We start from the raw sequence: 23,234 nt of genomic DNA on the forward strand, positions 1-23,234 counted from the left end.
AGAACTGACAAAAAAACCCTCATTCTATACAACTGAAATCATATTTTTCTTCGTTTTTCTTTCTTTATTGGATAATAGAAAGGAAGTAACAACACAAAACTGAGCCTACCTAGCTCCAACTACAAGCATGCAAAGAGAAAAATAAGAATATCTTAAAATAAGTAATAATTACAGAATATGAAGAAACAAGAAAAAAGCAGGAAGAAGATCTTCTTCCTTTCTTGAGTAGCTGCAGGGGTTTCACTCGGCTCTACAGGCCCTAATAGATATGAACTAATTACACAAATCACTGAGGCAGATGCTTTGATCAGTGTGATGATGTGTGTTGTGAGCAGTGGTGGATGAAGTCTTCAGATCCCTAAAGAAAATACTTGTAGAAGTATTCTATTACAAGTTAAAGTCCCGCATTCAAAATCCTACGTGATTAAAAATCTAAAAGTATCGTTAGAAAAGTTCTTAAAAGTCTAATTCTGCAGACCACTGGCATTTCATTATATTATATTCCATCAATAGATTGTTAATACTGTAAGTAGCATTTTACTGTTGTAACCGGTCGCAGTGGAGCTCCTGTTGTTTTAACTACTTTATAGACTGTTAAGTAGTTTAGTCCAGTGGTTCCCAACTTGGAGGCTGGGCCCCTCCAAAGGGTCACAAGATAAACCAGAGGGGTCGTGAGATGATGATGTAGTTGGAAAGAAGAAAAAAAAAAAAAAACTTCTACAACACACATTTATGTTGTTTTTTATGACTACCCTGTAATCTTTGTTTTTGTAAAATTAAAATTTGGGTCTTGAACTGTTTTTCAGATGAAACCATAATAGGAAGTTAAAAGAGGAACTTGTCTAAACAGCTGTTTTTATCTGGAGTCAAAATGTTGGGAACCGCTAGTTTATAAGATAAAGTCACAAGTAACTTCAGCTGTAACAAACGTTCGGGGGCAAAATAAACAATATTCCCTCTGAAATATAGTGAAGGAAAAAGCAGCTTCAAAGGAAACATTCGGGTGAAGTACAAGTACCTCAAACATTTCCACCACATGAAAAATGTTAATGAGGTTAATAAAAGAAAACTGAACTACAGAAGAAAACCATGTTATTAAGACAATGAATGACTGAAAGTGGAAGTATCAACCCTGATTTTCCTGAAATTCAAAGATGTTTGCTCTTCGGTTTTAGTTAGAAAATACTCTGAGGTCTTCAACCTTCAAGTGATTCATGTTTCCTCAAGAAACAAACAGGTTTGTTGTAGCTGATTTATTGGCTGTCGGTCTACAGCCAATAATGCAGCTTCTTTAATTCATAAGAGGTGAAGAAAGATAAAACCAGGAGAGCAAGTAAACCAGAATCATTTTATTTAAAATTAAACTACAATAACAATTTCGAAGAAAAAGTTTTCAGGTTTAAAACAATGACATTTCAAACGAAAATCATTTCCCTCCCAGCCTCCTTTAAATGAAATGAAACACGTCAGAACTGAAAATGACCTTCACAGTGAGTGTGACGAGCTGGAATGAGAGGCCTGATCCAGGAACAGCCAACCTCAGGCTCCTACCTTGAGCTCTAGGGCTTTATTTTGGTATATAAAAAAACACAACACACAGAAAAACAAATGTACTTAAGACAATATGGCCCCTCTCAGTGTATTCCCCATGGCTCCCCTATGTTTAAAAGCAGAAGAGTAACTAATACTGATCCCCTATCAGGGCAGCTGAGGATGGTGGTGAGGATGTCACGAGAAATCGTTTCTAATGCAGGTGACTGAAATAAAGACAGTGTTGCTTGAGGGTCATGAGGGTGCACAGATGGAGGCTGGGTGAGCCCCGCTGTCCAACAGGAAACAGACCGGATGTCCAAAACCTGCACTTAGCCAGAACAACCTCTACATCCACAGTGGGTGCATTCAATGATCCTTCCCTGCAGAGAGGAAAACAAAAAACAGCAGCTGATTGGTTACAGAGTTTACAGCCACATTGTCTGAGTTTGCTGAGTTAGGCATCTAGAAAGTCACTATGTGGTAAAGTAACTGCCACTTTTTGTCTGACCTTGTCTTATTACCTCTCGAAAGATCCTCTTTCTTTAAATATAACAAAAACAAGTAGCGCTCAGAGTTTTTTTTTTTTTTTAAACTTACTCTACGCTGCACCTCACAAAAACAGGAAATATGCAGGAAAGTCAGTGACATTTCACAGTTCTTATTGGGTTCTCTCCCCAGATCACTATGACATGTTGAACTCCACCAAAGACAGATGTATTAAGATATACTGAAGGATCATTGTGGAACGCCACTGTTAAAAAGCAGGTAGAAAAGTGGATTTCCACCTCAAAGTAGCATAAGAGTCTTCTGTGCACTGAAAGGAGGCAAAGGAGCGTCTTTAGTGCAACCAGATAGAACCAGGTTCTAATCCACCTCTATTGTTTTGTAGTTAACTAAAGTAAAAACCAGTGAAAATTTTACTGTTAATATTCAACCAGACATACTGCCCCAGTGTACTTTACATCTATCAGAGTGGCGACAGTAATGTCTTGAAGTAATGTTGATGATGAACTTTAAACTGAATAACTCGACCTAAAGAAATTACTGAACAGAAATTCTCATTCCCATTTAGTCACTGATACGTCTGACTTGATATTCCAGAAAAAAAACAAACAAACAAACAAACTTGTAACTTAAACTATTTTGATTCTGTTCAAATCATTCAAGGCCGGGGAAGTCTGGCCTGATTTATCCAATCAAAGAGCCTGAGATACTCCAGGCACAACCAAGGTCTTTGAAAATGTGCAGTGTTCTGTTTAGTTTATCTCACTGTGGCAGTTTTCACAAGTGTATCTGTACCGTCTGTGCTCATGTCTGCACAGACATCAGCAGGAATAATGTCAAGCAGAGGAGCAACCTCAGCCTTTAATACATATTCAATGCAAGCTCACCCCAGGATTGTTTTTAAAATGAGTCAGACTTACGACTTCCAGCTTGCTCTTGGGGACTCTGCAGATGCAGTTGGTTCCAAAGTTGGTGTCTCTCGTTTGGATGCAACGCAGGCAGCACAGGTTCTCGTAGCCCTGCTTCTTCCACTTGGCAATCAGGTTCTTGTCTGCATAGCCTTCCTTTATACAGTACTCATACAGCTCTGCCAGGACACACACACAGAAGGACAATACCGGTTTGGCATCTCGTGCACAGAGTGAAGCTAGAAATGGGTGTCATGTGTCTGGTCATGTGCACAAACAAAAGCAATACCAAAAAAAGTCTCAAGTGTTGGAAATGTTAAAGCAGTTTTTACTCATATTTGGGGAAATTAAAAAGTATATTAAGTAGTATTTGCAGAAATTCTAAAAAGAAAGACTCATAGATTATATATAATACTTTACACAGAGAGGGAAGAAGGATAAAACAAGGAGGAAGAGAGGTAACGCTCCCTACCTCTGCTGATGGCTTTCCTTTTGTAGAAGAGGTCGTAGATGTATCGACTCCGCTGATGGTGCAGCCTGAAAATTGGCCAAAGGGATTCCACCTTTCGCTTTCCCTCATGAGGTTCTGTTTCAGCTGAAAAGCAAAGGACAAATAAGAGAAGTTAGCTTTGGAGAATAGAAATTAAAATCATGCTGCAATGATATGATGCTCTAACAGCCTTCGCTCCCATGTGAATACTACTGGCGGGGATTTGCTCAAGTTCAGCCACAAAAGTGTCAGTGAGGTCGGCCACTGGTGTTGGGCGATGAGACCTGGGTCTCAGTTAAGCTTCCAGTTTAGCCTGATGGTGTTGACTGGGGTCAGTCAAGTTCCTCCTCACCAAAGTGGGAAAACATTTTCTCTAGGGACCATGCTTTGTGATTGGTAGTATTTCCCTAGCGTTCCCCAAACGGCTGGAAACACGATCTTAAGTACATCTGTAAACATTGGCATTAAGATTTCTTAGACTTACAACTAAAAGACAGCGACAAAAGCAAAAACAAAAAATATTACACATTTGCATCCGACTTAAGCTCAACCATTTCAGCAGTTGACTTCGGCGACATTTCCGTCAATCGTGTAAATCGACGTTTACAAAAGCGAGACCATTTCCAAAATGCCGAGAAGCCTGGTTTCATCAGCACCACCCGATGTTTAAATAAAACTGAGAGAAAAGCCGGAGCGGCGGCTGAAATTATTTCACCGCCTTTAACTTCACGATGCGGTTTGAGCCCGGCGGCCGAGTGTTGCGACGAGCAGCTCGTCGGAACAATCCCCTTCTACCGGCTTACCTTCTCTCATTTTCTGATCCAGCTCGTCCAGAGTGGGCTCGATGAGCTCCCAGCCGTCTGGGGGAGGCTTCCGACTCCTCTTTACTTTGGGCATTTCGCTGTGTTTTGTAGAAAATACAACAAAAGTTCCTGGTGTTTTCGTTTTGATTGTGCGGACTCGTCTCAGGCGCTACTATTTGACGTCACGCAGGAGGGTCCGTTTCACATTCTCGGCTCTCAGACGACGTCATCACGCCAAATACGCTCCATTTATCGGCGTTTAATAACATCTTAAATCTTTTCTTAAACTATAGCACTATATGCATTAATGTCAACATTTATTTAGGCCAATATAAAGATGTCAAGAGAGATAAAACCAAAATAGATGTATTTTTGTTGTTCTTGGTATATTGCATCACTTTAGCGCACTAGCAAATTGCCTTAAGATAAACAACAAAATGTAGGTTTCTTATATTTCATATTTTGCGTCATTTTGTCAGATAACTGAGAATTATATGGAAATATGTGCATTATTTAGTTTATAGCAGCAACTGGGTTTACAAAATGCTTTTTAAAAAATGCTGTTTTGAAGATTTGTTGACAGGCATATCCTTGAACCACTTGTGCTGTTCATCGCTGCTGTGAGTTTAGCCAGCTGTCAGTTTGTGCTGTCGCTTCAACATTTATGTTGTCTGTCGGTATTCACATGTCAGGGAGTTTAAAATAAAGGCGTCGTTTGTCAAAATGCCCAAAGGAGGTAAGGCTGATTTAAAAACCTGCCACGGCGCTTTGAAATATGTTGTTTGTATATGTGTTAGCCTGCTGTTAGCCACCTTACGATCCAGGAGATTTACTCATGTAGAACAAGGATCGTGTCCTAACTTACATATCTGTCATTAAATATACACTGAAAGCGTTTTTATTACCCGCTCTGTCACTTTTGACACCTGTCTGTTCATGTCATTTGTCATCGTGGTCATCGCTGCAGGTAAGAAAGGTGGCCACAAGGGTCGCGTGCGGACTTACACCAGTCCCGAGGAGATAGACGCTCAGATGAAAGCGGAGAAGGAGAGGAAAAAGGTTGGTGTAGTAAACAACTAGAGGCTGCTCAATCGTGTGCCATACGATGCCCAAATATGTGCAGGATTACTGGTCAAGCTTTAAAAATGCTGGATACTACAGTTCCCATAATGCAATTCAGAAGGATCTCTGGACTGGAAAGCGTAAACTGATCTGGAAGTTTAACAGTGCTGGAGATCCCCTAGTCCCAAAGCACTACAGCCGCTGTTGGCACCCATTAGCTCTCCACCCAGGTTAATGGCAGGTCCTGAAAAGTAGTTTTAAATATTTATTATTATTATTATTATTATTATTTATTTTATTTTTTCTTGCTTGCTGTAGACAGTAACATTAGTTATAACTTTCGGCTGTCAGTGATGCAGTTTCTAGGAGTGTCATCAACTGTAGTCTAGATTTTGGCAAAATCTTAAATTAACAAACTAATTATTTATTCTATTTTAATTTGTGAATCCATCCAGCGGTTTTCCCCTCGTAATAGACAAGAGAAAAAGGCGCCCACTCTCCTTTATAGACTGAGGGACACAAAACTTGTAATCAGTCTGAGTCTCTTTGTCATAGTTGTGTGTCTCTGTGATAGTAAGTATTAACATTTAGTTCATACAGTGTCTCAGGCCCAGGGGTAATAAATAATTAATAATAATAAAAGAAATAATTGCAGCTCTTATTGTTTGTTTTTGTTTGTCATTCTTTGAATGGTACGACCGTGACACAGGTGATGAATTGTCTGCTGTGCGGCACTGAAACATTCTTAAAAAGTCTTAGATTTAATTTGGTGAACACAGTGGAAAGTGCATAGGTCTTGTAACTGCATGTGTTACATATGTTGGGTAATGTTCTCCTATTTGTGGTTTACCTGTTTGGCTGTCATTTGTGTGTTACAGCAAGAGCAGGAAGCAGAGGGGGAGGAGGGTGCAGCTCAGAATGACCTGGCAGAGGAGAAGTTACCAGGCTCAGGATCAGAGGACAGCGATGATGAAAATTCCCAGGTAACACCACACTAATACTGTCACTTCCTCTCTGTTACCACACACACAGTTCTTAACATGCACTGCAGTAATAATTAAATTATAATTAGGATTGTATTAGATTTAATATGCATGTGTGAAGCTCCTTGTATCTCAGTTTTTTTTCTACATGGCAGTTTCTAACCAACGTTGTCATGTAGTTATTTCAGTATATTCTCTATTCAAAGCGTTCTGTTTACACTGTGTGAGCTGTTGTGATGTGTTCACAGAGGAGGAGAGCGGGTGTGGAGGGCTTGATAGAAATTGAAAACCCCAACAGAGTGGCTCAGAAGTCCAAGAAGGTGACGCAAATTGAGCTGGACGAGCCCAAGCAGTTATCAAGGAGAGAGAGGTGTGTGTCCGTCAGTCACATCACATCAGTGATACATGGGAACATCATTTTTCTACTTGTGTATTATGTGTTAGAAATGTGAAAATGTCGTCTGCATATTCACTGCAGGGTAAAACTGCACAAGAGAGTGATTTTAACTTATAATTTAGAAAATAACGTGACAGTGCTATAGAGGACAATGTCAGCACAGCGTCATACACACATGACTATAACTAAAAGGCTGATGAGATGGGTTTTTTTTTTTATTAACTTTCTGTTTTTTCCAGTCAAAAATGTTTCAAACTAACTTTATGTCACTATCTCCACCTTGACACGCGCCCACAGAGAAGAGATCGAGAAGCAGAAAGCGAAGGAGCGCTACATGAAGATGCACTTGGCCGGGAAGACGGACCAGGCCAAAGCTGACCTCGCCCGCCTCGCCATCATCAGGAAACAGAGAGAAGATGCGGCAAGAAAGAAAGAAGAAGAGAAAAAAGGTACGCGCCTGGAGTTGGGCAAAGCATTTAATTATCAACATGCAGTAAACAATAAGTGACCTAAGCTGAACCCTGATGGTGAAATTCTCTTTCATAATATTGGTGAAACTGCAGTATTCTGTAGAAAAGTAGGGCAGGTCACCTGGCCTGTTGACACCTGTTGTTTTGTCTTGCATCCAAAATAAGTCACAGAGATAAAAATGACTTTATTTATTATTTTTTGAAACTAGAATCTGGGCTGTTGTGTGTCTGTCATACCTGCCTCACTATAAACCTTCCCCTGTTATTAGAGCAATAGTTTTTCAATTGACAGCTCGCTAAACCCCTCCCCTGAACACTGATTTTCCTTGGCAACCGTAACTAGGAACGGCAGGCCTGTCAATCTTAGCATCTCTCCACATGTTGAAGCATTGTACATGGGGTTGTTGTAAGGGAGATACTCGGTGGGTAATCTCTTTTTTTTAACCACTTTTCAAAACTACAATAACAAATGTGCAAGGAATGGATGAAACAGTGGGTTTGTCTGTTCTAACGAAAGCTGCAAATGTTAGCATGCTGCAGCTGTAACCCAGCATTAATCCCAAAGCCATGTGGTATAACATGCTACGTTATTTTGCGAGGCAACGGCCTGAGTGAGTGAACAGCTCCTTTCATGCTCTGTTGGTTATGGGGAAGTGTAGACTCTGAGATAATGTCAGACTGGTTAGTCCTCATCCCAAAACTGAAACATCCTCCTTGACAGTAAAAACAATAAAGCGTAAATCCAACAGTCTAAAATCAAGGACCAATTATTTCAGAAACTACTAAGAATTTTTGCACATGTGCCACACCAGAGTGGGAAACTGGCAAAGCAGTAACTAAAGGGTTTAATGAATGGACAGTTGCAGAATGAGACCAGTCCCTGATCTGCCCCTTTAAACAGGGAAGTGAAACAGCAGCCAGCCTCCATACTACCACTGTATACAGTACATGTGCATGTGGTGTGTCAAGCTGATGGTGTGTATCTTTTACTTTCTTCTTACAGCAAAAGAAGCAGCAGCAGCAGCGGCTAGAGGAATAAACTCCCTGTCACTGAAATGATGCAGATTATTTATCAGAGGCGTTTTCACATGTTCCTGGACTGGCGCAATATATATATTTGACTATTTTTAAAGGAAGAGCTATGAAGAATATTTGACATTACTGTAACATATGACCATTTGGAAAATGGTTGAGGAGACACCAGTGGAGAGGGGCTGTGTATGTTGTGGCATGGAACAGTTGCCTCGTTGATCCCTCCAGGAAGTACAGCTACAATTGAGATTACATCGGTCTTCACATACACTTGGAATGAACCCCTTCTAACCTACGAGCTTGTACATGATATTAATAATGGTTATACTTGTCATTGTACAATTCCGACTTTGCTAACTGAGCTTTGCCACTATGTTTTTCTTTTGGATCTTACATTGTATATAACTGACTCATGAAAATATTTCAGATTAATATGATGAAACCAGTAAAAGATGTGTGTCCATTTCTTCATTTGCTTTATTCCTTTATGTGAGAAAGCAGGCTTTCCCAACCTCAGGTGCAAGAGTCCACGTTGGCTCCACTGATGTGGAAGATGAAATAAGTCAATATTGCAGATATTTATTTTGGAAAAGAAGGAGTTGAATCTGGCAGTTCAGAGAAGGATTAGTAACAGCATTTAGCTCGATAAGAGTTTTAATATAACTAAACAGTTAAATCAGTTAAAATGAAAATTATTTATTAGATTTATTTGATGACCCGTCAAAAATGTCTTCAGGCAGCAGGGGGGATTTATACAGTATAAAACCCCTTAGACCAAAACTATTTTTTCTCTTAGTCTTATGGTTAAGAACAAATAACATAATTATGGAAACATTCATTCAAGTAGATGCTGGTGCGATCTTCCCAGCAATCACATTTATATCCACTATGAAATGTGCAATATGTATTACATCAGTCAGTCATGTCAAATACAAGAGTTCAAGTGAGTTTGAAATTAAAATTAACAATTGATAATTGAAATGACAAATAAGAATAAAAGAATATAGACTTGACAGTAGACCTTTATGGAAATGTTCTGATCCCTCAGGTCACTGTTCTGGACAAAACACAATCAATGAAACATGATTTCACATATAAATGTTTTATGAGACCTTTAGAGATTATTCTCTTAACATGTTACCATATCCTTCTCTAACTTTTACATTTTTTTTTTATGAATATCCCAAATAGCATACATTGATATTGTCAGTATAACTGTAAGGAAAAAAACTTCCTCTTACATGTTTCAGTAAAGTGAAGCATGCAAAACTAGGATGCAGTAAAGTATCCTAAGTATTAAATGTAAAAGTAATCACTGGGCAGAATGGCCCCTTTCATAGTGTGACATAATCACCATTACATCATATTATTTGAATTTTATTACTGGTGTGTAGGTGGTATTTTAATGTTACAGCTTGTGGAGGTGGAGCTCATTTTAACTGCCTTGAATTTCTTTCACCTTGGAAAAATGGTTCTTGCTTTTACTAGAAAATTGCTGGTGCACTTTTCAAACATATGTTTCCTCTTCAATAGTGATGGGAAACAAATAGAAGTGAGGGTGGTTCTTAAAAATGTATTATTGCATTTTTTATCTATAAAACTACATCCCTATATGACTAACGAAGGCTCTTGTGGAATAACCACAAAATAGTTCAATATGCCATGAGTTTTTTATTTATTTATTTATTTATATATTTTTTTGTTTTCCTTTCCTTCATTCTAATGTTCCACACTCCAGTTCCGGTAGGTGGCGGTAATGCGTCTGAAAGCTTGTTGCCAACCGCCAATCAAATCAAAGGAAGAAAAGAAGCAGCAATGCTCTGATTGGTGGAAAGTTTGGCGGACTTTCTCCTCGGGAGGAGGAAGCTTTAGGATGAAGCCCCGGGGTCCGGTTTCAGCTCAGATTCACCTCTGACAGCCGCAGGAGTCTCCTCTCCACGGGTGAGTTAATCTGTTTAGTGGCAACGAACAAATTAAATTAAAAAATTAAAATACACACAATGGAAACTATTTGGTTAATATTTGTGTTGGTAACTGGAACCGGGGTTTTTTAACACAAGTTAAAGCTTGCTTTTAAAACGTCTTATTTGTTTGTTTTCCCGCGGTGTGGCAACGGCAGCACGTACATGAATAAAGTCTTCCGGACAAAAAAGAAACAAGCTAGCGAAGAAGTTGTTATTACTTTTTACACGTGAATATTTTTACTGTTGCAATTAAAGTTTCATTCTTTTAAAGTTCACCTTGCTAAAAGTTTATCAGACATGTCCATTTTAAACTGTTTTCTGGCCAACCCCCCCCCGTCGCTGAAAACTTAGTGGGTCAGTCGAACAGAGCGGACAATAACAGTAATAAATGTCATGTGCTCGCGCTCTGCTAGCTGCTCGCGCTCTGTCCTGCCGTGACTTCACTTTGTGGACAGCAGCGGCTTCAGAGGAAGATTTGGCAGCTGTAAACAACACGGAGCAGTGAGCATGTTATCTGAGTTACCAAATAACCTGGAGTCACGTCTGTGTAATGGTTCAAAGTTTAACTGGTGATGAGGACATGTCACGCCATGGCTGAGGAGTTGCGACACAGTTACTGGTGGTGGTACATGTGCCCCCCCCCCCCCCTTTGTCTGAGGCTTTTGGACTATAATAATGGATCTGTTTGTTAGCAGCACTCACTTTATACTTTTTACACACCAATCATATCATCTTCTATGATTGTAAAATTGCTTTTTTATCTTTTTTTTTATTATTATTACTCTGCGATTCTTATCTAATCTCTAAATAATGGATGTTTTTTCAGATCTCCAATTTGTGTGACCAGAGAATCAACGACCATGTCTGTAACAAACGGCCACAGTGTGAGCAAAGACACATGGGACGCTCACAACAAGATGATGCTGGAGCCTCTGGTCATCAACGACTCTGAGGTTTGTGTTTATTGGATTTTAAAGGTAGTTCACATCTGTATACTGAAAACTAGATCACCAACACTAACAACCCCTTTTTAAAAAATGTCGCTTAAAGGACTTTTAAAGCTTCAACTGATGATTACTTTCACTATTATTTAGTCTAACTAGCATGCATTTTCTCTCACCAAAGAGCTTGTGTGGCAAATTGCTCCTTTACCCTTAAATGAAAGTATTTGTTTGTTTGTGTTTCAGGTGTTTTCCATCATAAAAAAAGAGAAGCACAGGCAGACGTACGGTCTGGAGCTGATAGCGTCAGAAAACTTTGCCAGCAGAGCTGTTCTCGAGGCTCTGGGTTCCTGTATGAACAACAAGTACTCGGAGGGATATCCTGGACAGAGGTAAGTTTGTCAAATTATTTATAAAACCCCTAGACCCTACACATTTAGTAATGAATGTAAAAAAAAAAAAAAAAAGTTTAAAAAGTATGGCGGTAATAATAATGAGTATGATCTCTGTGTCCAGGTACTACGGTGGGACAGAGCATGTTGATGAGCTGGAGAGACTCTGTCAGAAGAGGGCGCTGGAGGTCTATGAGCTGGACTCAGAGAAATGGGGTGTGAACGTGCAGCCATACTCAGGTATCAAATATATACTGATTTTAACATTTAAAAGTGAGTCAGTATTTTGGCTTCTGTGTCCTTTCATCATCATCATCGTCCTTGTTTCTCTCTCTGACTGTTGTTGATGCTTCTCTTTAAGGTTCGCCTGCTAACTTCGCCGTCTATACGGCCATTGTGGAGCCCCACGGCAGGATCATGGGACTGGACCTTCCTGATGGAGGTCACCTGACGCACGGCTTCATGACTGAGAAGAAGAAAATCTCAGCGACATCCATCTTCTTTGAGTCGATGCCGTACAAGGTACAAAGCAATCATACGCGTTTTGTCAACACACACTCGTCCAGGAACCTATGTACAAGTTGGGGACATATTTTCCAAAGATGTGAACAATAACTGTGCACTGCTTGAGATAATATACTGTAATCATTGGTAAATCAAGGCGATGGTAGCAGCACAGACTGAGAATAGTTAGACTTCTCTCAAGAATATTTATTTTTAATTTAAACGGATGAACTTAATGTACACAAATTTGTAGAGTGCATAATAAATATGTCAATTTATAAGATTTACCCAAATGTAAACAAAGTTTGTTTATATAATATACAAAAAATATAGAGTGCACAACAAATGTTAATTTTACAGAGCACATCTACAATAAAGGAGAAAACTGAAATTCCAAAACTTGATAGAACAAAGAAATTTTTATTCAAAGTGGTTTCAGGTTGATTCAGTCCAACAACCCTATAGCTGAAGTAAAATTCTTTTAATATTTAGTGTTGTGCTTGTATTGTGTGTATCACATGTAGCTGTTAGGGTGTAATTGTTATGTTGATGTGCTGTGACATCGTTTCCTGTTTCTACTGTCTCTAGGTGAATCCAGAGACCGGCTACATTGACTATGACAGACTGCAAGAAAATGCAAAACTGTTCCACCCCAAACTCATCATTGCAGGTCCTTTCCTTTAGTGTACACACACACACAGACACACACACACACACACACACACACACATACACAGTTTAATATTGCAGTAATTCAAACATAAATAAAATAAAATAACCTCTTTGTCGTTTTCTTCTCCAGGAACAAGCTGCTATTCCCGCAACCTTGACTACGCCCGCTTGAAGCAGATCGCTAATGAGAACGGTGCATATCTGATGGGAGACATGGCTCACATCAGTGGTTTGGTGGCTGCTGACGTGGTGCCGACACCGTTTGAGTACTGTGACATTGTTTCCACGACAACGCACAAGACGCTGCGTGGCTGCCGCGCTGGACTTATCTTCTACAGGAAAGGTAGAAATGGAATATGACGCTTGTGTCCAAACAAACCACTTGTTTTTTGTTTTTTTTTATTATTATTTTTTAGTGTCATCAGTATTTTTTTTTTCTGAATTGGTGTTCTGTCATTTATCTAATTTTCCATTTTTCTCGCCTCTGTCTCTGTTTCATTCCTCCAGGTGTGCGGAGTGTGGACGCCAAGGGGAAAGAGACGATGTACAACTTGGAGTCTTTGATCAATCAGGCTGTGTTTCCTGGGCTGCAGGGAGGACCACACAACCACGCTATTGCAGGTACCCCTCTATCATCATTTCCCCCCTTTTGCCTTTGTTCATCAGTTTTATTTTAACAGCCACTGCAGCATGTCGGCATCGATCTTATGTGTGTCTGTGGCTGGATGTCCTCAGGTGTTGCTGTCGCTCTCAAACAAGCCATGACACCGGAGTTCAAGGCCTACCAGATTCAGGTTCTTGCTAACTGCAAAGCTCTGTCCAGTGCCCTTATTGACCACGACTACAAGATCGTCACTGGTAAGAGACACAGTGCCTCTAAATTTAATTCAAATTTATCTTCTGTGTCAGTTGCCATTGTACATTGCAGTCACCATGGAGAAAAAATGATAGGTATAGTTGAAAAGTGGTCTGTGAAAGCACCGTAGAGCTTATGGTCTATGTCATATCATCTCTTCCTGTGTAGGCGGCTCTGACAACCATCTGATCCTGCTGGACCTGCGCAGCAAGGGAACTGACGGAGGACGAGCTGAGAAGGTTCTGGAAGCCTGTGCCATTGCTTGCAATAAGAACACCTGTCCAGGTATTGTGTGTGTGTGCAGTGTTTGCATGATAGTGTAGCCATTTGTGTGTGTACTCTCTAGGAAAAGACTCTATCCTTTGACTCTGTGAATTTAGCTTGAGATGTAGACGTTCATAATCACTGTAATTCTTCCCATTCATCTTTACATAGGGGATAAGAGTGCTTTGCGCCCTAGTGGTCTAAGGTTTGGTTCTCCAGCTCTGACCTCCAGAGGCTTGATGGAGGATGACTTCAGGAAGGTGGCGGAGTTCATTCACAGAGGTAAAAAGCCATTTTCAAGCCAAGACATTTTCTTAGAGATGTATTTGAGCTGGGGATTAAACAAACATGATTTTTCAGAAATGAAATTGCAGTCCCCACTCTCCTTTCCCCCCTGCAGGTATTCAGCTGGCCTTGGAGGTGCAGAGGAGCCTGGATCCTAAGGCCACTCTGAAGGAGTTCATTCAGGCGCTGTCGCAGGGAGAGAAGTTCCAGCAGCGAGTGGCGGAGATCAGGGCTGAGGTGGAGGCTTTCGCCGGCCAGTTCCCCATGCCTGGCCTACCTGAGCTGTAAACACTGAGGGCTGCTGGACGGATGATTACAACAAACATTATCATGCCAATTTTGATGGTGTGTTGTTTCATGTGTATATTTGAGCGTATAACTGTTGAATGTATCACTCCTCAAATCAAGACAGTTCTTATGACTTCACAGCAGGCATGGACACACACTTTATACCACAGTTTGAAACAGACTTGTCTTAATTATTCAGTATTGCTACAGTGCCTTTGCTGTTTTTAGGTGTTTATTTTTTCTCCCACTGTAGCTCCAGTCTCGGTTACATTTACATTTAAGCTTTAATCCTGTCAGAAATCTCCATTTCTTTTGTATTACATTTAAAATTCCAAAGTTTTCTAGCAGAAAGTACTGCTAGCACAAAACATGACTACTAGTTTCATACACAAGCATCCTGTCATAAACTAGACGATTACAATAAAATTTGATGGATTATAAAACAACTTTTGTTACATGTTATTAAATTAACAATAATGAATGAAACAACAGTCTGATGATGATCAATTTTAAAAACTTTTAAAGGTCGCATATAGTATGACGGTAGATCCATGTGTTTGATTATAAACCAGGTCTATAATATTTATTTCGTTAAGTCTTATTTATTTAATACAGCCACTATGGCGGCTAATTAAGGTGTGTTAGTCAAATTTTATGATAATTTGTCAAGTCAGGACAGAAAACATTTCAAAATGGCTGAAGCAAACATTACACAGGGCAGCTTACAGAAGTGTTTGCCAATTACTGGCCCCAAACATTTCAACCAACAGCAGAAATCAAATCCCAAGTTGAAGCTGAGTATTTATGACCTGGGTGACATCTGCAGTATCATCAAAGTTTTTATGGTGACAGTCTATTGTCCTGTGGAAAACAGTTAAGTGAAGTCAAGGACAACACTGTTGAACAGCCAGAACCCAAAGTACAGACACATTTCTCAGTCTAAGATCAAAATAAAACGGCATTAAATCCAAGCATGAGTGAAAAGAGTGGAGCTACAACAATTAGTCACCTCAGACTCAAGCTTCTCAGATGTGAGAGTTTGATGCTTTTTCCTGTCTTACATTTTAATGAGATCAATATCAAATCAAATGACGTCACTATGGGAAATTGTGATGGACATATTTCACAGTTTTCTGATGTTTTATCACCAAACAATTGAAAAAAATAAAATTGGCAAATTAATCTATTGTAAAAAACATTCCTCAGTTGCAGCTTAAGTGAAGAAGAGACTAAATAAGAATCATGGCAATGAGGTACATTAGGTTTTATGCTAAATGAAGAGCAATTTTTTCATTTCAGGGAGTGGTTTACTAAATTGTGTGCACAATTTATTTTATTTTTATTTTTTTATTTCATGACATCTCCTGGGCTCCAATTATGTATCATTATATAAATTAAATAGATAAATAAATAAAGTGATCAGTCAAGTATTAAAGTGCATAGATGTTCATACAGATGTTGGGCTTTTTTAATATAACAGCATTTCACATTTTTAAAATAATATTTCATTAAAATAGGCATCAAATATTGGTGTGGTTTTTAAGAAATTACATTTAAACCAAATTTTATATTTTTATGTTAGAGTTATAATAGTGTGATTATTGCATGTTATCTAACACTGAAAAGCGTCCCAAAATTTCGTGATTAAATTACAATAAACAAAGAGATGTTCTATCTATCTAATTGCAGAAAGTACAACTTTTAAAATGTACGTTAAATGTTTGGTGTAAGAGGTCATTACAAGGATAAATCTCGGTCTATACGTGAGTGTGAAGCAAACCTCTCGGTGATCGTTTGGTCGAGCCTTGTGACGTCACGTTAGAGGTCAGAGGTCAGTCTGCGCGCCTCACACTAACTGTGGAGAACAGAGAACAGTTCCGTGACAAACAAGAAGTTACACACCGACCAGTGTCCACGGTGTTTCTTCAAAACAGCACCGTAAAGCTACAAAGGAACAGCAGCTACTGCGGTTTCTCGCCGGGGAGCTCGCTGATTGTTGTTCGAGTATCGGTTAGCCCGGCTAGCCTCGTTAGCCACTTTAGCTGGCTGATGAAGAAGTCACTAGCTAACTAGCTAAACTTTTTTTAAACTAGCTAACAGAAACGGACATTTCTCGGACCGCGGTGCAGCAAACAAACGCGTGCAGACATGCAGGACCTACTGGCCAACGTGGACCACATCAAGTTCGACCTGGAGATCGCCGTGGAGCAGCAGCTAGGAGCTCAGCCGCTGCCATTTCCCGGCATGGACAGTAAGTGCTGGGGTGCTAGCTTGTATTTAGCCGCTGTAGGTAAACTATAACGGTCGTGGCTCTGTTTGTGTCAGCCTTGTGTGTCCTCAGTCTCTTGTCTTTCTTTTAAGTTGTAATATGTTTTCCTGCAGAATCCGGCTCTGCTGTGTGTGAGTTCTTCATGAGAGCAGCTTGTCTGAAAGGTAAAAACACATGACAACACTTCGACACCTGTGGGGCTCTTTGCTCTGGATGAAGTTGTGCTGCAACTTATGTAGTGTCACACATAATGAGAATAACTAAAAAATATCTGAGTGACAGTGAGAAATCAGTGGGATGAGAAATGACTCTTTTAAAGGGATACACCAGCAATTTTGTGTTTTATTTCCATAAAGGTGGGAGACTCACCAGATACAGATTTCAAATAATGGTCAAAATTGAAGCAGCAAAGATGCGTTCAGTGTCTAGTATGAGTCAATCTGTGACCTCAGGCATCCTAGTTTAAATTACTCATAATGCAACCATTACCATCTTTTCATCAGAGCCTCCCTGCATGTAAACACACATGTCAGGGGCACATGTCAAGTATTATTCTCATGGTTAAAAATAAGCTGAGCTCTACTGATGATATGCAACAAATAATTCAACACAATACTTTATTGACAATTATTGGAAGGAATGGTTCCAGGAAATTGTAATTGAAAATTAACAAAAAGTAATTTAAGTTTTTTTTTTTAAACATCTTAATAGATGCATGCAAAAAATGCTGGTTAGTCAAGCTCCTCAGATCTATGTATGGAAAAGTATAAAATGCTTCATTCTCTTGTAACCTGGCAGTTGATCTGAGCGACAAAAAAAGAGAGATTAGCAATTAGCAAGACTGTCCAGCGGGAATGAATCAGGACACTTGCTGCAGATGTCTCTGTTGATGGTTTTTTGTTTCCACTCTCAGGCGGCATGTGTCCGTTCCGTCACATCAGTGGGGAGAAGACGGTGGTGTGTAAGCACTGGCTCCGAGGACTGTGTAAGAAGGGAGACCAGTGCGAGTTTCTCCATGAATACGACATGACCAAGATGCCTGAATGCTACTTCTACTCCAAGTTTGGTTCGTTTACTTTTCACAATTGCACAGATGAGCTCAATGACTGTATTTGCCTTGTGACTGTTGATCAGCATCCGCTTGTTAAAATGCCTAGAGTGTACTCCTTCCTCCTTTCTGCTGTGCAGGTTAATAATGTCATCCTGTTGTCTCTGTTTTCCTTTGTGTGTTGACCCTCGCAGGTGAGTGTAGCAACAAGGAATGTCCATTCTTGCACATTGATCCAGAGTCCAAGATCAAAGACTGTCCCTGGTACGACAGAGGCTTCTGCAAACACGGTAGGTCCCAGAATCCTCTGTTTATACACGGTCTAACCCGCTGGTTTGAACGTCTTCATCAGCAGCAAAACAGTCTCTCTACGTTCTGTTGTGCATCTGTGCGATTTGATTTCTGTTCATCTTCCCATCTCAGGTCCCGACTGCAGACACAGACACACAAGAAGGGTGATCTGTGTGAACTACCTGGTGGGCTTCTGTCCAGAGGGAAAATCCTGTAAATTCATGCAGTATGTTGTTTTTTTTATTTGATTCCTACATGATGCTTCTCTTTTTACCTTAATGATGATGATCAATTATGTCATTTAGTAAAATATTCATAGATAAACTTCACTCTTCAGATACAGAGATGTAACAGTGAGATGTTCTTTTGCAGCCCTCGTTTTGAGTTGCCCATGGGAGCGTCTGAACAGCCTCCTCTGCCACAGCAAACCCAGAACCAGACAAAGGTGAGAGGATACAAGCACCAACACCCACATCCGGCTCTATAAACAATAACTGTGTAGATTCATTCCATTCATTGAAGAGTGTGTGGTCGAAATCAAACAAGCCTCGACCTCAGTGCACCGCTGCGTGTCATACACCTGCCACTTAACAGTGTTTCTTGTGTCCTGCTGCAGCCTGTGCCGACCATCGGCCGCTCGTCGCTCTCTCTAATCCAGCTGACCAACTCCAGTTCAGGCCAGCGGCCGCAGAACAACATGGTGCCGGGGGCCATTCAGCAAAATAACATGTCCGCCAACAGAGGGCCTCGTCCACTGGACCAGGTCACCTGCTACAAGGTGAGTGATCTGAACATCTGTCTGCTAATGTGACCTCGTCTGCTAAAAATCTGTTCTTGACACCGATCTCTAAATATCAAAGCTGGCAGTAGCTGTGTGATATTTTAGAAAATAGATTTATTTGCTTTCTGGTTGGCACTTTATTTGTTGAACTGTTCCTTTAGTAGTACAGCGTTGTTTCTATCTGACTGTTGCTGCTTTGATACAACTGAATACAAACTGAAGGTTACGTCTTCAACTTAAAACGGCTCATCACTACTTTCATTTTTTTTTTAAGGTGTGAATTTCTCTGTTTATTTTGAATTTAAAAATGCTCGAACATTCGACAAAAATATCCACAATACAAAGATTTGTGTAAAAATCAGATATTAAGTTTTTTTTTACTATTTATTGGAGACTCTTGCACAATCAGTAGATTGTTTTTTTTCAATTTTTTGCTTTACTTTCTATTCCCAGAAACATATTCTGAGTTATTGTTGCTGCCAAATGCCATTTACTGTTTCCCTGTGCAGTTTGGTGAAAGCTGAACAGGACGAGGCTTGTAGCTTACATGAACTACATGACTAAAAACATACACGTCACACACTGTCACATACTAGAATGATTATTTAGTTTTTAATGTAAAGCGGATACACCATGCTAATCGTACTGCAGCTAAAATAAACCACATCTTGTTTATTTGTGGAAAAAACTGAACTTGTCGACTGGCAGAAAGTACATTTCTAATAATTAAGTCCTGATCATGAATACATAATTATTATCCAGCTTTCTCTCCTTTTTAATATCTTCATCCTTTTGTCTTCCCCGTGTCTGCAGTGTGGCGAGAAAGGCCACTATGCCAACAAATGCACTAAAGGCCACCTTGCCTTCCTGAGCGGACAGTAACCTTCAGCCTCACGGTCCAAACGCCACAGCGCTGCAGGTTGCCGCCCCGAGGAGACGAGAGGACGTACCCTCTGTTCCACAGGCTGAAGTTCAACTTACAGACTTTTTTTTTTTGCCTCTTCAGAACGGGATACATGAAAACGACAAACAGAAAAGACACTGCGGTCACGTCTGAACGACTTCACTCGACTCTGGAGAAGTAGGCGTTTTAAATAGACACACCCAGGGTCCAGTCTGCAGCGACCGTCTCCACGGAGGTGCAGCGCTGTAACATGTTGTTTCCTCAGGTCACGTGACTGTATCTGTGAAAACAGACCAGCGATTTGAGCCCGCAACTTCCAGTAAATCTGTCTGACGATGTTAATAAAAGAAACAGAAATGTGATCAATGGAGCCCCCTGCATCACTACCTGAAACCTATCCCACACACACAATTTACTTTTCAACCATAACTGCATATTTGTTTCTTCATTTACAATCTTGGACACTATTTACCATTAAACGTGGAGGCTCTGTGTTTTTAGATCTGATCAGACATTAACAGAAAGTTCAAGTTTGCGGTGCTCAGCTCAAATTGTGTCTGAGGATAAGTTTCATTGTTGATAGTCAGTGACACAGTCTGAACATATTCTTACAATCTGTACAGTGTGTGCAAATAAATGTTCTTGTTACAAATTTGTTTTACTTGCATTCATGTCACTGGTTCTAAAGTGTTGTCACATGGAGTAACTGACACCCAAACATGATGCACAACGTATGAATCTTTATATTGTTTATTGGTCACAACAGTCATATATTAACACAACAGAGCTGAGGATAGAAAGAGCAGGGGGAGCAGAGAGATCCATGTTCAACCCCTGGAGGTCTGATGGCTGCTGAAGGAGCTCAGTGGTACTTCCTCCAGCGATCGTGTTCTGGAAAGGAGGGACGGAGAAAACGGTAAACAGATGTTAAAAGCTCAGTTTGAAAAGTTTCTTCCATCACTGATGTGCAAACAATTTTAGCAAAAGGTAGAACATCTTCAATAGTAAAGTAAGTGTATGCATTTCTTACTGATGTGGTCGTATTCCCACAGGTAGCTGAGGGCCACGTATCCAGCCAGCAGCATGGCTACACCACCGATGCCTCCCTTCCTCACATTGATGTACTTGTTGTAGTATCTGTCATGACCTGGATGAGAAGGAGACCAAACAAAAGAAAACGGCATAAACCACAGGTGAGCTACCACATGGAGTGACTTTAACAACATGTGAGTTAACATGATAAAAGGGGAAACGGATGGGAGAAAGGCAGCTGTTATCTTTGCTCGTGATTAAAAATTCACTGGTTTGAATCCTTTGATAAACTTGGAGTTGAGGTTTTATTCACACAAAATCTCTTCTCTTGCCAAGACATTATGTTTAATGAATGAAGTCGCTCAAACATCCACATTATCAATGATTGTCTGTGTCAGTGATTGTGAATGCAGCACAGGAAACACGTTCATAGATTTCCTTAACCTTAACAGATTGTTTTCTTTTTAAAGTTGGTGATTAATTAATGATGTACGCATTATAAAGTTTTTATTTTTATTTTTTTAAAGTAGGGTCTAATAATATTTCAGCTGTGGTTTCAAGTTCATCACCAAACTGCATTTCTGCAATACTGCATCGTTACTGTTGGAGAACTGATTGGATTCCTATCAACTGGTCCGTCATCAAAATAAGCATTTAAAAATGTAATTTTATTGCAGTCTTCCTAAACACAGATGCAATAAATAGCTACAGAATTGAACTATTGCAAGCAGGTCTTAATGACTCAGGAGAACTCTGGACTGCGTCTGACTTCCCTCAGACTTAAAGGATCTACTTCTAGTCCTATAATACATTGTGAACTAGGAGTCCTTGTGTGAATATGGCTCCTAATCTGCCCTTGAACCTTTCAGAACAGTTGCAAAATGGCAGCAGGGAACAAATGATGTGAATGCTGATGAGAATGAAAGCACAGCTCACTATACGTTCCCTGAATATTTTGTATTAAATAATTTCTTGTGAATTCTGCGGCTGAAATTAAATTTAGTCACTTTTCCAACCAAAGATTTGAGCAATTTAAATCTTTGTAGTGGCTAAAAAACAAAAAACAAAAACCCAGAGTCAAGGACTTTTGATCCTCCACAAAGCATCAGTCAGAACACGTTAGCTCACCCCTGCGGAAAGCTGAAATGATGCCGTTGGGGGTGAAGTCGCGACCTCCGAGCCAGCTTCCCAGCTCACCCAGCTTCACATCCATCAGCCGCTTCTCAGCTAAGGGAACTGGTCACAAGGAGAGACAGCAACAACATTTCAATTACACTCTCAAGCCTGACTAAACTATTTAAGTTCATTTTTCACTAATTAACTTATCAGTGTATTTTTGCCCCTTTGACTGAAAACTGAATCAATTATTATTGTAGGAACAGCTGCTTGTCCAGACAAAGAAACACTACTCATTATTTATTTTAGGTAACCCAGGTAACACTATGCAACTACTCTGCATGTTGTTGTGTATTATAACAATAACTTATGAAATTATCTCATGTTTGCAGGTAAAAAATAATAAAAAATAATAATATTTTCTGCACGAGCTGAGCAGAATATTAAAATCAGCAACAATTTCAGATTAACTGTTGCTCGTAATGATTTTTCAAGCACGAATGTCAAACATTTACTGGTTTCAGTATCTCAAACTTTAGTTTATTAGTTTTATGTGTTAGCAAACTGAAAACCTGTTCAGTTTTACACTCTCAGACAAAAAAAAACAGACAATGTGAGGATGTCACCTTGGACTCTCAGAAACTGATTTTTCTCTGATTTCTGACATTTTAAAAGGCAAATAACCTGCAGATTCTCTGATGCAGACAAGAATCCCTGATTACAACGATTAATTCTTCTAAAGAAGTCAACAACTTCGTCATTTGTAAAGTAGTAAAGCAAAAGTATTCAGTCTCCAAATATAATACTAATACTGATTAATTTACAATGAAATACACGAAGACTCACTAAAATCTGCTTTTTAAACTTTCCACCTTTGGAGCCAGTTTTACACTGTAGAACCACATTTGACATTTACCAGGTGTATGCATCTAAAGCACACCTATAATCAATGAAGTGTTATTTACCCGCCGTTTAAATAGCATTATGAAGCAACTCAAAGCCTTGCGTTGTTTATTTTTACGGTAAATTTGTGTTTTAGGATTAAAATTAACCGAAGAAAAACATCAGAGTTTTGGGGTTGACACCGGGTTTCCAGGCTACTGTGCAAGCTAGCCAAAAGAAACGGTTACACAATTTAAATATACATCAACTTCATACATATATAATACATTCAATCAAACTGTGAGTTTAATCCAAAGTTTCTGGTCACTAAACACGACAGTTAACGGTCCAAAAGACTCATTTTTAACTGCAAATCTGCCAATGACACGCAAAGTCCTTGACGTGACTCGGAGGATCGAGTGCGGCCTTCGGTCAGACCGACGCCTCCAGCGGACTCACTAACGGTCGCTCTGGCGGGAAAACACTCGCAGGCTCCGGAAACACGAATAAAAACCGAGGACAAAACCCAAAACAGAGACACTTAGTGATTATTTTAGCAGAGG

At 39.8% G+C, this 23,234-nt stretch overlaps 5 protein-coding genes across 5 annotated transcripts in view; 3 read left to right on the plus strand and 2 right to left on the minus strand.

Annotated features, from left to right (window-relative positions):
• Positions 1-1,334: 1,334 nt before the first annotated feature.
• bud31 (BUD31 homolog) lies at positions 1,335-4,425 on the minus strand. The gene is made up of 4 exons (XM_056402172.1): positions 4,239-4,425; positions 3,418-3,540; positions 2,958-3,124; positions 1,335-1,913 (listed from the first exon to the last, which is right to left on the minus strand). Exons 1-4 carry the CDS (start codon positions 4,330-4,332, stop codon positions 1,863-1,865), a joined length of 435 nt encoding a protein of 144 aa, XP_056258147.1. The 5' UTR covers positions 4,333-4,425; the 3' UTR covers positions 1,335-1,862.
• Positions 4,426-4,823: 398 nt separating this feature from the next.
• pdap1b (pdgfa associated protein 1b) lies at positions 4,824-8,648 on the plus strand. Its single transcript, XM_056402170.1, has 6 exons — positions 4,824-4,974; positions 5,206-5,297; positions 6,179-6,283; positions 6,532-6,653; positions 6,978-7,129; positions 8,154-8,648. The coding sequence occupies exons 1-6, from the start codon at positions 4,962-4,964 to the stop codon at positions 8,207-8,209; spliced, it is 540 nt and encodes a 179-aa protein (XP_056258145.1). The 5' UTR covers positions 4,824-4,961; the 3' UTR covers positions 8,210-8,648.
• Positions 8,649-9,982: 1,334 nt separating this feature from the next.
• shmt1 (serine hydroxymethyltransferase 1 (soluble)) lies at positions 9,983-14,794 on the plus strand. The gene is made up of 12 exons (XM_056402146.1): positions 9,983-10,123; positions 10,973-11,099; positions 11,334-11,479; positions 11,604-11,719; positions 11,841-12,001; positions 12,572-12,653; positions 12,786-12,998; positions 13,163-13,276; positions 13,391-13,513; positions 13,680-13,796; positions 13,947-14,057; positions 14,176-14,794. Exons 2-12 carry the CDS (start codon positions 11,007-11,009, stop codon positions 14,346-14,348), a joined length of 1,449 nt encoding a protein of 482 aa, XP_056258121.1. The 5' UTR covers positions 9,983-10,123; positions 10,973-11,006; the 3' UTR covers positions 14,349-14,794.
• Positions 14,795-16,159: 1,365 nt separating this feature from the next.
• On the plus strand, positions 16,160-20,293 carry cpsf4 (cleavage and polyadenylation specific factor 4). The gene is made up of 8 exons (XM_056402167.1): positions 16,160-16,599; positions 16,731-16,781; positions 17,531-17,683; positions 17,860-17,955; positions 18,089-18,182; positions 18,329-18,401; positions 18,573-18,734; positions 19,551-20,293. The coding sequence occupies exons 1-8, from the start codon at positions 16,497-16,499 to the stop codon at positions 19,617-19,619; spliced, it is 801 nt and encodes a 266-aa protein (XP_056258142.1). The 5' UTR covers positions 16,160-16,496; the 3' UTR covers positions 19,620-20,293.
• Positions 20,294-20,375: 82 nt separating this feature from the next.
• The window catches only part of atp5mf (ATP synthase membrane subunit f), a 2,978-nt gene continuing 119 nt past the window's right edge, over positions 20,376-23,234 (minus strand). Inside the window, exons 2-4 of the mRNA XM_056402173.1 lie at positions 21,802-21,909; positions 20,672-20,788; positions 20,376-20,532 (exon numbers count right to left, since the gene is read on the minus strand). Coding sequence (XP_056258148.1) covers positions 20,504-20,532; positions 20,672-20,788; positions 21,802-21,909 — 254 coding nt within the window. The 3' untranslated portion in view covers positions 20,376-20,503. The remainder of the gene's footprint in view (positions 20,533-20,671; positions 20,789-21,801; positions 21,910-23,234) is intronic.

Source organism: Seriola aureovittata, chromosome 17, assembly GCF_021018895.1.
Source record: "Seriola aureovittata isolate HTS-2021-v1 ecotype China chromosome 17, ASM2101889v1, whole genome shotgun sequence".
Lineage (NCBI taxonomy): Eukaryota > Metazoa > Chordata > Actinopteri > Carangiformes > Carangidae > Seriola > Seriola aureovittata.